General features: G+C 42.8%; 1 protein-coding gene across 2 annotated transcripts in view; it reads left to right on the top strand.

Annotated features, from left to right (window-relative positions):
* The first annotated feature begins 1,716 nt into the window (after positions 1 to 1,716).
* Positions 1,717 to 14,295, top strand: part of USH1G (USH1 protein network component sans) — a 110,428-nt gene continuing 97,849 nt past the window's right edge. The window contains exon 1 of one of the 2 annotated variants that reach the window (XM_073608162.1): positions 1,717 to 4,217. In XM_073608162.1, coding sequence (XP_073464263.1) covers positions 4,054 to 4,217 — 164 coding nt within the window. In that variant the 5' untranslated portion in view covers positions 1,717 to 4,053. The remainder of the gene's footprint in view (positions 4,218 to 14,295) is intronic. The other variant, XM_073608161.1, reaches the window with a different exon arrangement.

Genomic DNA, 14,295 nt, shown 5'->3' with positions numbered 1-14,295 from the left:
ATGGGACACTGACTCGGTCTAGATTTGGACTGTAATCTGCCATTTAGGAAGCCTGCTATAGTTACCACCACGGGGTGACACTGGCACTTACAGTAATAGTTATAGGGGCTGGGTCAATCTTGTGCTATTAAAGCCAAAAGCTGTAAATGTAATATATCGCTGCTTATCAATCATTAGATGTGGTGGCTGCATTCGTTTTCTTTTTTTAGACTTTTTTCCCTCTGCTTTCACCTGGTGATCTGGCCAGTAACACACCTCCTGTATTAGAGTGCCTCCACTCTGGATGAAGGAGCACAGGCAGGACCTTTAGGCAGCAGCATTGTCAGTGGGGAGGAAGTGTTAGATGTGTTTGATGTACTAGATGTACTTGATGTAAACCCCTGTAAGTAGCAATGGTTTGTCTCATCCATGTAACTGCAACATCTACAGGACATCTTGTTCTTCTGAAAAACAACAGACATACGGCCAGATTACCAGATGAAAATAGAAGAAAGAAAGGCTAAAAAGAAAGTGAATGCACCCATCACACCTAAGAATTGGTAAGATGCAATATAAGTAGTAAATCCTTGCTTTGGGTTTAATACAGCTTCAATTCCCACCTGGGACTGTAACCTGGTGCATGCAAAGCCGCGTACACACGGCGGACTTTTCGACCGGATTGGTCCGACGGACTTTCCGACGGACTTTCAACGGACTTTTGACGGACTTCCGACAGACTTTTTAACGAACGGACTTGCCTACACACGATCACACCAAAGTCCGACGGATTCATACGTGATGACGTACACCGGACTAAAATAAGGAAGTTGATAGCCAGTAGCCAATAGCTGCCCTAGCGTCAGTTTTTGTCCGTCGGACTAGCATACAGACGAGCGGATTTCTGGGTCCGGCGGAGTTACGATGTAAAGATTTGAAGCATGTTCCAAATCTAAAGTCCGTCAGACTTTCGACAGAAAAAGTCCATTGAAGGTCCGATGAAGCCCACACATGATCGGATTTCCGCCGGACTTGGTGCGTCGGACCAGTCCGGTCGAAAAGTCTGCTCGTGTGTACGCTGCACAAGAGTTTGGGTTGTGTATGCCTGAGATTGAGATCTGTATGGGGTTCAGCACCCTGCCTGATTGAGGAGATTATGGCTTATAAATTGGTAGAAACCTGTGAAATTCCTGCTGCAGGGAAATTGGTATCTGCTCTCAGAGGATACTGGAACCCCCTGGGTAGAGGAAGATAGCTGGTGGAGTCTGAAGCCTTGTTGCTGATGGAGCCCTGTTGCTAATGGAGATCTAAACTCTAATCCTTTCTTCATTGTCATGTGACAATCCCCACTGCAGCCATGGATCCAACCCTCCCCCTGCACTAGAGGTAAGTCATTATCTACTCTGGTCAGGACAGGTGCTACAATGGTTTACACACTTTTTGCTGGAGAGTTTAGGATAATATAAAAGTGTGCATGAAATAATAAATAGGAACAGGGACTGCAGTTGTAGCACCCTCTAGTTAGGGTATAGGATGCTACGTACATTTTGTTTGGCTCCTCTGTAGCCAGTGGAACAGTTGTTGATTGCTTTAGCCAGCTCAATGTTTCACAGGCTGCTGGTCTGATTATTTCCCCTGCTTTCTAGAGGGTTCTGGAATTACAGTGGGAGGAAAGCTAGAAAGGCTGAATATTAATGGGGAGCCAGCAAATTCCTGCGGAGGTAGCTGAAGAGCCCATAAATAGTCTGAGGCCTGGAGCAGAGTTGTGTTGGTTCTGGGTCCAGTCCTGCAGGAGGATCTCCTGGCATAATGGGCCCCTGCCCCTAAGGCTGTTCCCTGGAACATTGCTGGAGGGTCATCAAGGTCCCAGCTGTAGCATAGCTAGGTGGCCTACTTAGAAGGTTCCAGTCTGAGATTTTGGTCTGGAGTGCTATCTGAAGAGTGCCCAGTGGAAGTTTTAGGAGGCTGTTCTACAGTCCTGTGGCATTGTGAGCTTTTTTCTCCCTCCCTGAAGAGCGCCTGGTAGATATTGGAAGGAGGCAGATCCCAGTGATCCTGTGGCATTGTGAGTACTGATCTACATTCGGAACCTTAGTGACTGTGTTCTGGTTCTGTTTTCTTCAGAGGGCTCCAGTAACTGTTCAGGCTGTGGTGGCCCTCATGAGAACTTTAATTCCAGCTACCATGATGTACAGAGACTGATAAGTAGTAGAAGTGTCCTCTGATTATTCAGTGTTCTTGGGGTATCACATGCTTCCCTTCATCCCATCTTCATCCGTTCCTACAAGCAAGACAAAGCATAAAAACACATTGCCTAGACTATGTATTGTGTATTTGTTTATTTATTATTGAGAGAAAATACTGTGTGCTTGGCTGCCTCTGTACTAAAATTGGGGAAGGAACCAGTCGAACTACACTGTTTTTTTTGGGAGGGTGCACTACACAATAATAAATAAGAATAGAGATTGCAATAATAAATAAGAATAGAGAGCATGATTTAATAAATAAGAATGGGGTGCATGAAATTATAAATAAGAATAGAATGTATGCAATAATAAATAAGAATAGAGTGCATGCAATAATAAATAGGATGCATGCAATAATAAATAAGACTAGAGAGCATGAAAATAATAAATAAGAATAGCGTGCATGTGATAATAAATAATAGGATGCGTGCAAGAATAAATAAGAATATAGTGCATGCAATAATAAACAGGAACAGAGAGGAAGAAATAATAAATAAGAACAGATAGCAAGAGATAATAAATAAGAGTAGAGAGCATGACATAATAAATAATAATAGGATGCATGCAATAATAATTAAGACTAGAGAGCATGAAAATAATAAATAAGAATAGCGTGCATGCGATAATAAATAATAGGATGCGTGCAATAATAAATAAGAATATAGTGCATGCAATAATAAACAGGAACAGAGAGGAAGAAATAAAAAATAAGAATAGAGAACAGGAAATAATAAATAAAAATAGAGAGCATGAAATAATAAATAAGAATAGGGTGCATGCAATAATAAATAAGAACAGAGAGCAAGAAATAATAAATAAGAATAGAGCGCATGAAATAATAAATAAGAATAGAGAGCAAGAAATAATAAATAAGAATAGGATGCATGCAATAATAATTAAGACTAGAGAGCATGAAAATAATAAATAAGAATCGAGTGCATGCGATAATAAATAATAATAATAGGGTGCATGCAATAATAAATAAGAACAGAGAGCAAGAAATAATAAATAAGAATAGAGAACAAGAAATAATAAATAAGAATAGAGAGCATGAAATAATAAATAAGAATATGGTGCATGCAATAATAAATAAGAACAGAGAGCAAGAAATAATAAATAAGAATAGAGAACAATAATTAATAAATAAGAATAGAGAGCATGAAATAATAAATAAGAATATGGTGCATGCAATAATAAATAAGAACAGAGAGCAAGAATTAATAAATAAGAATAGAGAGCATGAAATAATAAATAAGACTAGGGTGCATGCAATAAAACATATGAATAGGGTCCATGCGATAATAAATAATAACAGGGTGCATGCAATAATAAATAAGAATAGAGAACATGAAATAATAAGAATAGAGAACATGAAATAATAAATAAGAATAGAGAACATGAAATAATAAATAAGAATAGAGCACATGAAATAATAAATAAGAAGACGGTTTGTAAAAAAAAAAAAAGGACGAGCAACCAACGTTAATTAAAAATGTGGTAACATATGTGTGACTGATATGAAAGTGTTAACAGGGCACACACAACCTGCACTGAATGGGCATCCATGAAAGAGTGACCTCAGCATGAATTATAATGGGTAGGGCTGATGTCTATGCTCTGCTGCACTTGGTGTTCTGCTGAAACAAAGACAGCACACAGACGTCTGCATAACTTAGTGGTTGGGGGGGTCAGAGGGATGAGCATGCTCATCTAAAGGGACACAAGGATGCGTGCTATCACAAGTGTGAAGCTAGGATTAGCACAGTGACAGTGGTGGGACTAGTTGGGAAGAGGAGCAGTAGAGTGACACCGGGCCCCCAGGTCATGCAGGATGGACGGGCGTTATCACCGTGCCGCCCGGGACGGGTTCCTGGACGTGCTGAAGGAAGCGACCCGAAGAGATCTGAACTCCCCCGATGAGGATGGCATGACCCCAACTCTATGGGCGGCTTATCATGGACACCTGGGAGCTCTGCGAGTCATCGTGAGCCGGGGGTGAGTCCTGATCTACTTACCTGGATGAGACCCCAAACTGTCTTCTGGGCTCCTGGTACCTTGGCTGCAAAAAAATGCAAGGCTTTTATTATCAGCGTTTTATATGGATGTGAGCGCAGCACATTGTTTTCTAGCAGTCGGTACACACTGGTGCCTTGAACCCACTAAAGCTGGGTACACGTTGCTAGAATTTCATTTGACATTCTAAGAAAAGTTCTAAGAATGTGTGTTCAGGAGCGGAACCAACATTTTTTCTCAAATGTCTGAATTTCTAACAATGTTGGTGGTTTTTTTTTTGGTAAAGTCCATTCATTCCAAAATCAAATTTTAAAAGCAAACAAATTCTTCAACTACTTTCAAATGACATGCACATCTTTTTATACTAATTTTCTTAAGAATTTTCGTTCAAAATTCTACCAGTGTATACCTGGCTTTAGGCTCACCATACAGCGCCTTGAAAAAGTATTCATACCCCTTGAAATTTTCCACATTTTGTCATGTTACAACCAAAAACTTAAATGTGTGTTATTGGGATTTTATGTGATAGAGCAACACAAAGTGGCACATAATTGTGAAGTGGAAGGAACATGATAAATGGTTTTCCAAATATTTTTTACAAATAAATATGTGAAAAGTGTGGGGTACATTTATATTCAGCCCCCCTGAGTCAATACTTTGTGGAACCACCTTTTGCTGCAATTACAGCTGCAAGTCTTTTTGGGGATGTCTCTACCAGCTTTGCACATCTAGAGTGACATTTTTGCCCATTCTTCTTTGCACAATAGCTCAAGCTCTGTCAGATTGGATGGAGAACGTCTGTGAACAGCAGTTTTCATGTCTTGCCACAGATTCTCAATTGGATTTAGGTCTGGACTTTGACTGGGCCATTCTAACACATGAATATGTTTTGATCCAAACTATTCCATTGTAGCTCTGGCTGTATGTTTAGGGCCGTTGTCCTGCTGGAAGGTGAATCTCCACCCCAGTCTCAAGTCTTGTAACAGATTTTCTTCTAGGATTGTCCTGTATTTGGCTCCATCCTTCTTCCCATCAACTCTGCTTGGCTTCCCTGTCTCTGCTGAAGAAAAGCATCCCCACAACATGATGCTGCCACCACCATGTTTCACGGTGGGGATGGTGTGTTCAGGGTGATGTGCAGTGTTAGTTTTCTACCACACATAGCATTTTGCTTTTAGGCCAAAAAGTTCAATTTTGGTCTCATCTAAGCAGAGCACCTTCTTCCACATGTTTGCTGTGTCCCCCACATGGCTTCATGTAAACCGCAAATAGGACTTCTTATGGTTTTCTTTCAATAATGGCTTTCTTCTTCCATAATTTGTGATTATGGAGATTTGTGGAGTGCACAACTAATAAATGTCCTGTAGACAGATTCTCCCACCTGAGCTGTGGATCTCTGCAGCTCCTCCAGAGTTACCATGGACCTCTTGGCTGCTTCTCTGATGATTGCTCTTCTTGCCTGGCCTGTCAGTTTAGGTGGACGGTCATGTCTTGTTAGGTTTGAAGTTGTGCCATACTCTTTCCATTTTCGGATGATGGATTGAACAGTGCTCTAAGAAATGTTCAAAGCTTGTTTTGATTTTAACCTAACCCTGCTTTAAACTTCTCTGAAACTGTATCCCTGACCTGTCTGGTGTGTTCCTTGGCCTCCATGATGCAGTTTGTTCACTAAGGTTCTCTAACAAACTTCTGAGGGCTTCACAGAACAGCTGTATTTATACGGAGATTAAATTACACACAGGTGGACTCTATTTACTAATTAGGTGACTTCTGAAGGCAATTCCACTTCACAATTATGTGCCACTTTGTGTTGGTGTATCACATAAAATCCCATTAAAATACATTTACGTTTTTGGTTGTGACATGACACAATGTGGAACATTTCAAGGGGTATGAATACTTTTTCAAGGCACTGTACCTATTACAATCCGACCATACAATCTTTGCAAAATCAACTTTAGATTTATCAAAACTTTGCAATATAAGGGCCTATCTAATCTATGCAATAACTGCTATGCAATCAAAGTGGATGTTTATCCACTTAAAGTGTTACTAGACCCACAACAGTAAAATCAGTATGTATATGAAGTGCTTGTTATACTCACTGTAGAACCTAAGCTGTTAATCCTACGCATTGTGTAAAAAGGCTGTTTGATCCTGTCTTCTCTGATCCTCCCCTTCTTCCACTGTCCCCAATCCATCTGCTGATAAGACAGATCCTTTGGAGTCACTCTGCACATGCTCAGTTTGGTGTGTAATGCTAGAGAGTTTTTTTTTTCTTGGGGGGTTGCATTTGATCAGCACAGGGCCAATCAGCACTGTCCAGACAGCATCAGGGGTCCTGCAGCCTCAAAGGACAATCAGAGTGGAATGAAAACTCCTACAAGCTTTAACCAGACACTGATAGAAGTCATACGACTGCTATATACTGCTGATGAGAAAAGGTATTTAGCAGTTTATATTTACTAAAATAATTGCATTACATTTTCTGTGTACTGTGGGAGGCCAGATATAGTGAATGCAGGGTCCCGGGTTTAGTAACACTTTAAGCTTTGGAAGGTTTTACCCCCTTCATAACCAGGCCATTTTTGCTATTTAGCACTATGCTACTGTACTTGGTAATTGCACGGCCATACAACACTGTTCTTAAATTATATTTTGGCACAGAACTAGAGCTTTATTTTAGTGGTATTTGATCACCACTGTTCTTTTTTTTCATGTTTTGTGATATAAAAGAAAAATGACTGAGAATTAACAAAAAAAAAAAAAAAAACAATATTTTTTACTTTCTGCTACAAAACTTATCCAATACAAAATAATAATAAACAAAATGTCTTCATAAATTCTGGCCAAAGTGTATTCTGCTACATTGATTAACAACAATCCCAATAAGTGTATATTGATTGGTTTGTGAGAAAGTTATAGCATCTACAAACTATGGTATCTACAGTGTACTGGATTATTTTTTTAGTAATACTACTAATGGCAGTGATCTGCAACCTATAATGGGACTGTGATAGTGCGATAGGGAATCTGACGCTGTGGGGGAACTGATTATTTTTTTAAATCATTTTTATTGCTGTCACAAGAAATGTAAACATCCCTTATGACAGCAATATGCTTAGACCCCAGATGTCTCCTCTGCTCCTAAAAGCTCAAGATCAGTGTGATCAGATGCTTCCACTATTTAAAAATGGAGCTATTTACATGCAGGAATCTGGAAGTGACGAGAAAATGCTCGTTGCTTCTGGTCTCCTAGCTAGGGTTGTCACTTTTTATTCTTTTAGTCAAACCCGAACACTTTAGCGGCACACGGCAATTTTTTATAGTATACATTATACATATATTTTGCTTTTAAATAACATTCCTAATCATATGAAGTTAATAACAAGAGTCCCCCTTTACATATGAATCCACAGAGTTCCCCCTTTACATCTGAATCTACAGAGTTCCTCTTTTACATCTGAACTCGCAGAATTCCCTTTCACTGTAAGTGGGGACTCTGCAGACTCTGGTGTAAGGGAGAGCTCTGGGGACTCTAACATAAGGGATGCTCTGGGAACCCTGATTTAAGGGGGAACACTGAGAACTCTGATGTACGATGAGGACTATGATGTAAGGGGGAACACTATGGCCTCTGGTGTAAAGGGGAACTCTGATGTAAGGGGTGCTCTGAGAACCCTGATTTACCTTAGTGTACTCACGCAGAGGCAGGAAAGAGAACGGGGGAAACTTCAGTCACAGACAGGGATGGATGGTGAGCTCACTCACCTCTTGGCAGTCAGCACCTCTTATCCAGATGTATCTGAGGCTGCTGGACTTCAAATTTACGCCCTCCCACTTTCCTTTTCTGAGGCACAGCGCCGGGGATTGGAGTATGGGCAAAACACAAAGGGGTGGGAGGGAGGAGCAGATTGAGCCCTCTCTCCTCTCTTGTCTGTGTGTGTGTTTGGGGGGGGGGGGTTGTTAGTGTTGGCTTTGGGCAGTGTGAAAGAGAGTGTCCCCTGCTGGAAAGCCATATTCCAGTCTGAATAATGTGTCCAGGTTTCAGGCAGTCTGAAACCCAGACACATGATTCCAAACCCGAACTGTCCTGGTGAATCCCAGACAGGTGGCAACCCTACTCCTAGCCCATAGAGGTGGTCGGAGATGATCTGGTCTCCAGTCACCTCTATTGTAAGCCATGCAACTGCCAGATCGGATGCCGGTACAGGAATCAAAATGGCCAAAGATTGTAACCTCGAAGAAGACCAGCCATAGATGTCAGTAGCCAGTGAAGGAGCCCCCAAGACACAACGCTGGAGACTTATGTGTATATATATATATATATACTTTAACCGCATTCCATCCAGTCCCAGTAATATGATGGTTGGGTGGGAGCTCCCTGGTTCATTTGATGTTCCCCAGTCGTGCACTCCCCATGCGCACTGGCAGATGCGCTGCAGCTTGATTTGTCACCAATTGGTGTACCAGGCCAGGTGACCAATCCCAGCGATCACATGACAGTTGTAAACAATGAATGGCTTTCATTCATAGCCTTTCATTGTGTAGTATTGTGATCTTTGTGATCACATGGTACAGACATGGCCAATCACTGCCTGTGCTAAGTGGCCAACCTCCTGTGTTCACAATGCATCAGGCCAGCCATTCAACACAGAACTCAGAAGTATGTGGAGATGACTGGACTAGTTTTGTGTACTTCAGTGATTTCCAGCTTCCAGGGGGATCCCACAGGTATGGTATATACATAGTTACATTGGTCCAAGCTGGATAAATCTGTCACATAGAATAATAAAATGTAAGAAGATACACTCTATCCAAGCGGTGCTTCTGTCAAGATAGTAACAAATTGACACATCTACATTCAAATGGATACAATGTAAACATATTAATTAAGCAATAGAACGCTAACAGGTGAATGGAGATGAAAGTAAAGTCTGTGATTAGCTTCATGTATGGATAAGGGGAGAAGATAACGATATAGTGCACCGATCACCCTATTCCACACCCTGTGCTTCACACGCCCCTCTGAGGTTCAAACTCACTAGAGATAAGCAGAAAGTAAGCATTCACGATCTCCCACAAGTTAGCTGCTCGGCTACCAAAGAATTGCAGATAATTCACGATCTCCAACTGGTTAATTAATCGGCCAACTCGGAAGTCCACTGCATCAGCGGATATAGGGAAAATAAACTTCAGATAGAGTAGTTCTATTTTCCAAACGTTTTATTAAAAAACTGTTCATCTAAGGTTTAAAACTTTTCTACTTCATACACCTGCCATCAATACTCATTTATCCAATGGCTTGTTGTGAAGTTCACACAGAAGACACAGGGCCGGAAATATCAGAAACCGCTGCTGGGGACACTTAAAGTCAATTTACCGCTTAGCGCTAGTTTTTATCCGGAACCAAAACTGAGCATTGGAGCGCAGTGTCTGAGTGTAGTGTTCAGTATGCCATTGGATCATTCCCTGATCGATTTCGTGTTCCCGACTTTCTCAAAGGGGTGTAAATTGACTTTGAGTGTCCCCCGCAGCGGTTTCTGATATTTCCGGCTCTGTGGCGGCACTGTGCCTTCTGTTTGAACTTGACAACAAGCCATTGGATAAATGAGTATTGACGGCAGATGTATGAAGTAGAAAAGTTTTATACCTTGGATGAACAGTTTTTTAATAAAACGTTTGGAAAATAGAACTACTCTATGTGAAGTTTATTTTCCCTATATCCGTTGATGCTGTGGACTTCCAAGTTGGCCAATTAATTTGGAGATCATGAATTATCTGCAATTCTTTGGTGGCCGAGCAGCTAACTTGTAGGAGATCGTGAATGCTTACTTTCTGCTTATCTCTGGTGAGTTTGAACCCCAGAGGGGCATGTGAAGCACAGGGTGTGGAATAGGGTGATCGGTGCACTATATCATTATCTTCTCCCCTTATCCATACATGAAGCTAATCACAGACTTTACTTTCATCTCCATTCACCTGTTAGATCTAGGTTCTACTGCTTAATTAATATGTTTACATTGTATTCATTTGAATGTAGATGTGTCAGTTTGTTACTATCTTGACAGAAGCACCGCTTGGATAGAGTGTATCTTCTTACATTTGATTATTCTATGTGACAGATTTATTTTATCCTATTTTATTCATGTAATGTTTTTTTTAAGTGGCAGCTATATTTTATCTTAATTTATTGGTGTTTGTGATCTTTTGTAGATTACTGGAGTACATTGCGCTGAGTGGGAAGGAGATAAGGGAGCCGGTGTTCTGCCGAGAAAGTTCCCCTCGGCGGATAAGGACCCCCCTCTACTGCGCAGGCACAGCGCTTGTGCAGTAGGAGCCGGCGGAAATAGCCGAAGCCAAAGAGAATAGAAATCAGCTGTACACGGCGCCTGTAAGAGGGCCCCTCGCGGGCTCGCTTCGCTCGCCACGCTTCGCTCGCCATGCTTCGCTCGCCACGCTTCGGGCACGGCCTCGCTGCGCTCGCCACTTTTTTATTCTCCCTTTAGGTCCACTTGGATGGTGGGGCTTGAACCTGGACCTAGGGCGCAGGCGCCGCGTACAGCTGATTGAAGATTTTCAGCTTTGGCTATTTTCGGCAGCTCCTAGTCATTCGTACTGCACAAGCGCAGCGCCTGCGCAGTGCAGGGGGGTCCTTATCCGCCGGGGAAACTTTTTCGGCAAGACACCGGCATTCTTTTTCTTTTTGTTTTATCTATTCACTCACATGTTACACATCTTGTATCAAACATTGTACAGCTCGTACTACAGTATACTAAACGCAATCCCCATTAATCTCACCACCTCCACGCTGGCTAATGACCATCCAGGAAGACACCACTCACTCTCACAACGTTGATTCGATGATTCCAGTTGCTGTACAGTCACGCACCAACGTGTTTCGTCTCTTTCCGACTTCGTTATAGGGGGTGACTGCACGGCACAGCAACCAGGCTTATCAATACTCTGCCTCTAAACTGTTAACCCCTTCCAGGGTTAAGGGGTTGTAAACCCTCGTGTTTTTTCACCTTAATGCATCATATGCATTAAGGTGAAAAACACCTGGCAGTGACCGCCCCCCATTTTAACTACCTGAGCCCTGGAATTTCAAACACCAGAGACGCGCTCTTCCTATGCCCGGGAGGTTCTCGGCTCTTGATTGGATAGATTGATAGCAGTGCAGCCATTGGCTCCCGCTGCTGTCAATCAAATCCAGTGGCGCGGGCGCCGTTGAGAAGGGGCCGAGTTCGGCATTCGTGTCTATGGACGCAAATGCTGGACTCGGGAGTGCGCCCGCAAGGTAACCCCCATGGGAGAGCGCTTCTCCTAGGGGGTTATCCGATGCGGGGAGGAGCCGCGAGAGCTGCTGAGGCACCCCAGAAGAGGATGTTCGGGGCCACTCTGTGCAAAACGAGTTGCACAGTGGAGGTAAGTATGACATGTTTGTTATTTAAAAAAAAAAAACGAGCCTTTACAATCACTTTAGCAATTTCTAAAAAAGGCTGTGCTATGCTGTGCTCAATCCTCCGTGCAGTCCTCCTCACGAGGGAACACCAAAACTTACAGACAAGACAACAGCAAGCAGTCTGTGCATTTAAATAAAACACTATCAGTTCTATCTGTAGTGTAAAGAAGATCACATGTTGAGGGTACCACTTAATAATAATCAATCAATGTTCTACAACATTGGAGGGTAACAGTCAACCTTAATGACAGAGTAATACTACCGAATACAGCTGACTTCTTTTCACGTATTAGCCCAACCATGGAGAATGGAGGGCAACAAGATTTGGCGAGTTACCATCTGATGGGAGTGGGTTGGATGTGACACACAATGGAGGTGGATCTTTTTTTGGTGATTTATTCCTAATAGGACATCACTGGGACTCAATATTTCTACAAGGAATTATTATTTTACACAGAATTATTTGTTGAGGAGGACTGTTGTTGGACTTCTTTTTTCTTTCTTGCATTATATTTTTTATTAACATTTTATTGAGCACTGAATTGATTTGGTGACAACATTGCGCGCTACTGTAGATTCATATATATGTCTATTATATACTGTATGTTTGCATTTCACTCTTTTCATGTTGATTATTTTTAGAAGTAGCAGCATTTGACATATTGTGTTTTACTAATTTTAGAGTGCTAGCTATTATATAAACTATAGCAGGATCATGCCTGCACCTACAATCATCCCAGTATCAAAAATTTCAGCCAGGGATGGGCTTTCTTTAAGAAGTGATCCAAGCAGCTGTACAGCCACTCGATCACGTCTACAGGGAGGTGACAACTGCCATTTTATTCTCCAGGGTATCTGCTTTCAAAATTCATATATTGTTTTAATATAGCATTGTCATTTTAAAAAGCTGATTTTTACATGTATGACAGAAATGCCAGAATTGGCTTGGGGTAAAGCAGTTAGAAGACCAGCTAAATCCTACAAGCCCTACCCTTTCCCTATGCACTTTATCATTATCGGCAACACTTCATATGCTTTCCCTGTTAAAACTAACTTAAGTCAATATGGCTGCTGGGTATACACAAATCTATAGTGATGGGACTGGTTTATTCAAAAGCCCCCTTATTGGTCACTTTAGGCCGGCTGACCTAAGTTCAATGTCCAGGTAGTGCATTATGGTTATGGCACATTCCTGCAGTAGGTCAACAGGTCCATGATCAGCAAGTTTCACATCTATCAGAATGTATATATTAGAATATATTAGAATCTTTGGCACGGAAAATGATCCGCAATCCTGTACATGCTCTTAAAATTCTTGAATCTATTGATACTCCACAAGAGACATAATATCAGTACAGCAGTTGACACGTTTCAGTCTTGTCAGCCTTATTGATAACAACCAACCTATGACACAGAACACCATGTGCAAGGTAAAACATTCTGTAGCAGTCATTTACAGCGCATAGCACAAGTACACATCTTTTGGTAAGGCGATCTTCCCTTTCCTCCTTTCCATAGAATTGGTACTACCTCCCTATGTATACTAAGTCTACAGCTTTAAACAGAGTTCCAACCAAAAGAAGAACTTCCACCTATCTGATTCCTCCCTCCCTCTGGTGCCACATTTGGCACCTTTCAGGGAGGGAGCGGGTACCTGTTTTTGACAGGTACCCTGTCCCCTAGGGCAGGGGTCGTCAATCCCTGGGCCATGGCCCACTACCGGGCAGTGGCCCTTCTGCAGCCGGGCCGCGGGTGTGGGTGGCCAGCAAGAGACATACTCGGCTGCCGGCATGAGAGAGCTGGGTGGATAGAAGAAGCGAGTGGGTGGGCAAGCAGAGATGATATTGTCTCTCTCCGCCCCCACGTCACCGCTCTTCCACCCTCACAGCCAGTGTTCTATCTCAGTATCGGAGGTGCGGCGGGGATCAGAGAGATGAACGCCCCGCATCACCGCACTCCTGCGGCTTCTCGCTGTGAGAAAACTAAGATTCCTTGTTCAGCGGCGCAGATCCCCCACTCCCCGGACAGCTAATTAGGAATGGCCGAGTGCCAGAGAGTGACAGCCGAAGGAGTCCCGGACCCTCCCTCTGCCAGGTGAGACCCACTGTAGCATGAGGAGGGAGACACCCTGCTACATCCAGAGGGGTGATCCCACAGAGATGTGATGTCATCAGTGACAGGTGAGCTGTGTGTGGGAGTATAGGTAGGGTGTGTTGGGACTTATAGTTCACCCCTCATCTGTCTGCCTGACATACCACAAGGGGCACTCCACTCACTCTGCATCTGGTGACAGGCAACGTGGCAGGTGGCGTGGCAAGTGACATTCCACATCTGGTGACAGGCAACGTGGCATGGCAAGTGACATTCCACATCTGGTGGCAAGTGACAATCCACATCTTGTGGCAGGCAGCGTGGCAGGTGATGTGGCAAGTGACATTCCACATCTGGTGACAGGCAACGTGGCAAGTGACATTCCACATCTTGTGGCAGGTGATGTGGCAAGTGACATTCCACATCTGGTGACAGGCAACGTGGCAAGTGACATTCCACATCTTGTGGCAGGCAGCGTGGCAGGTGATGTGGCAAGTAATATTT

This window comes from Aquarana catesbeiana, linkage group LG12 (genome assembly GCF_042186555.1).
Source record: "Aquarana catesbeiana isolate 2022-GZ linkage group LG12, ASM4218655v1, whole genome shotgun sequence".
In the NCBI taxonomy this organism is placed as follows: Eukaryota; Metazoa; Chordata; class Amphibia; order Anura; family Ranidae; genus Aquarana; species Aquarana catesbeiana.
The sequence above is the reverse complement of the archived record's forward strand: the minus strand, read 5'-3'. Positions and strand labels throughout refer to the sequence as shown.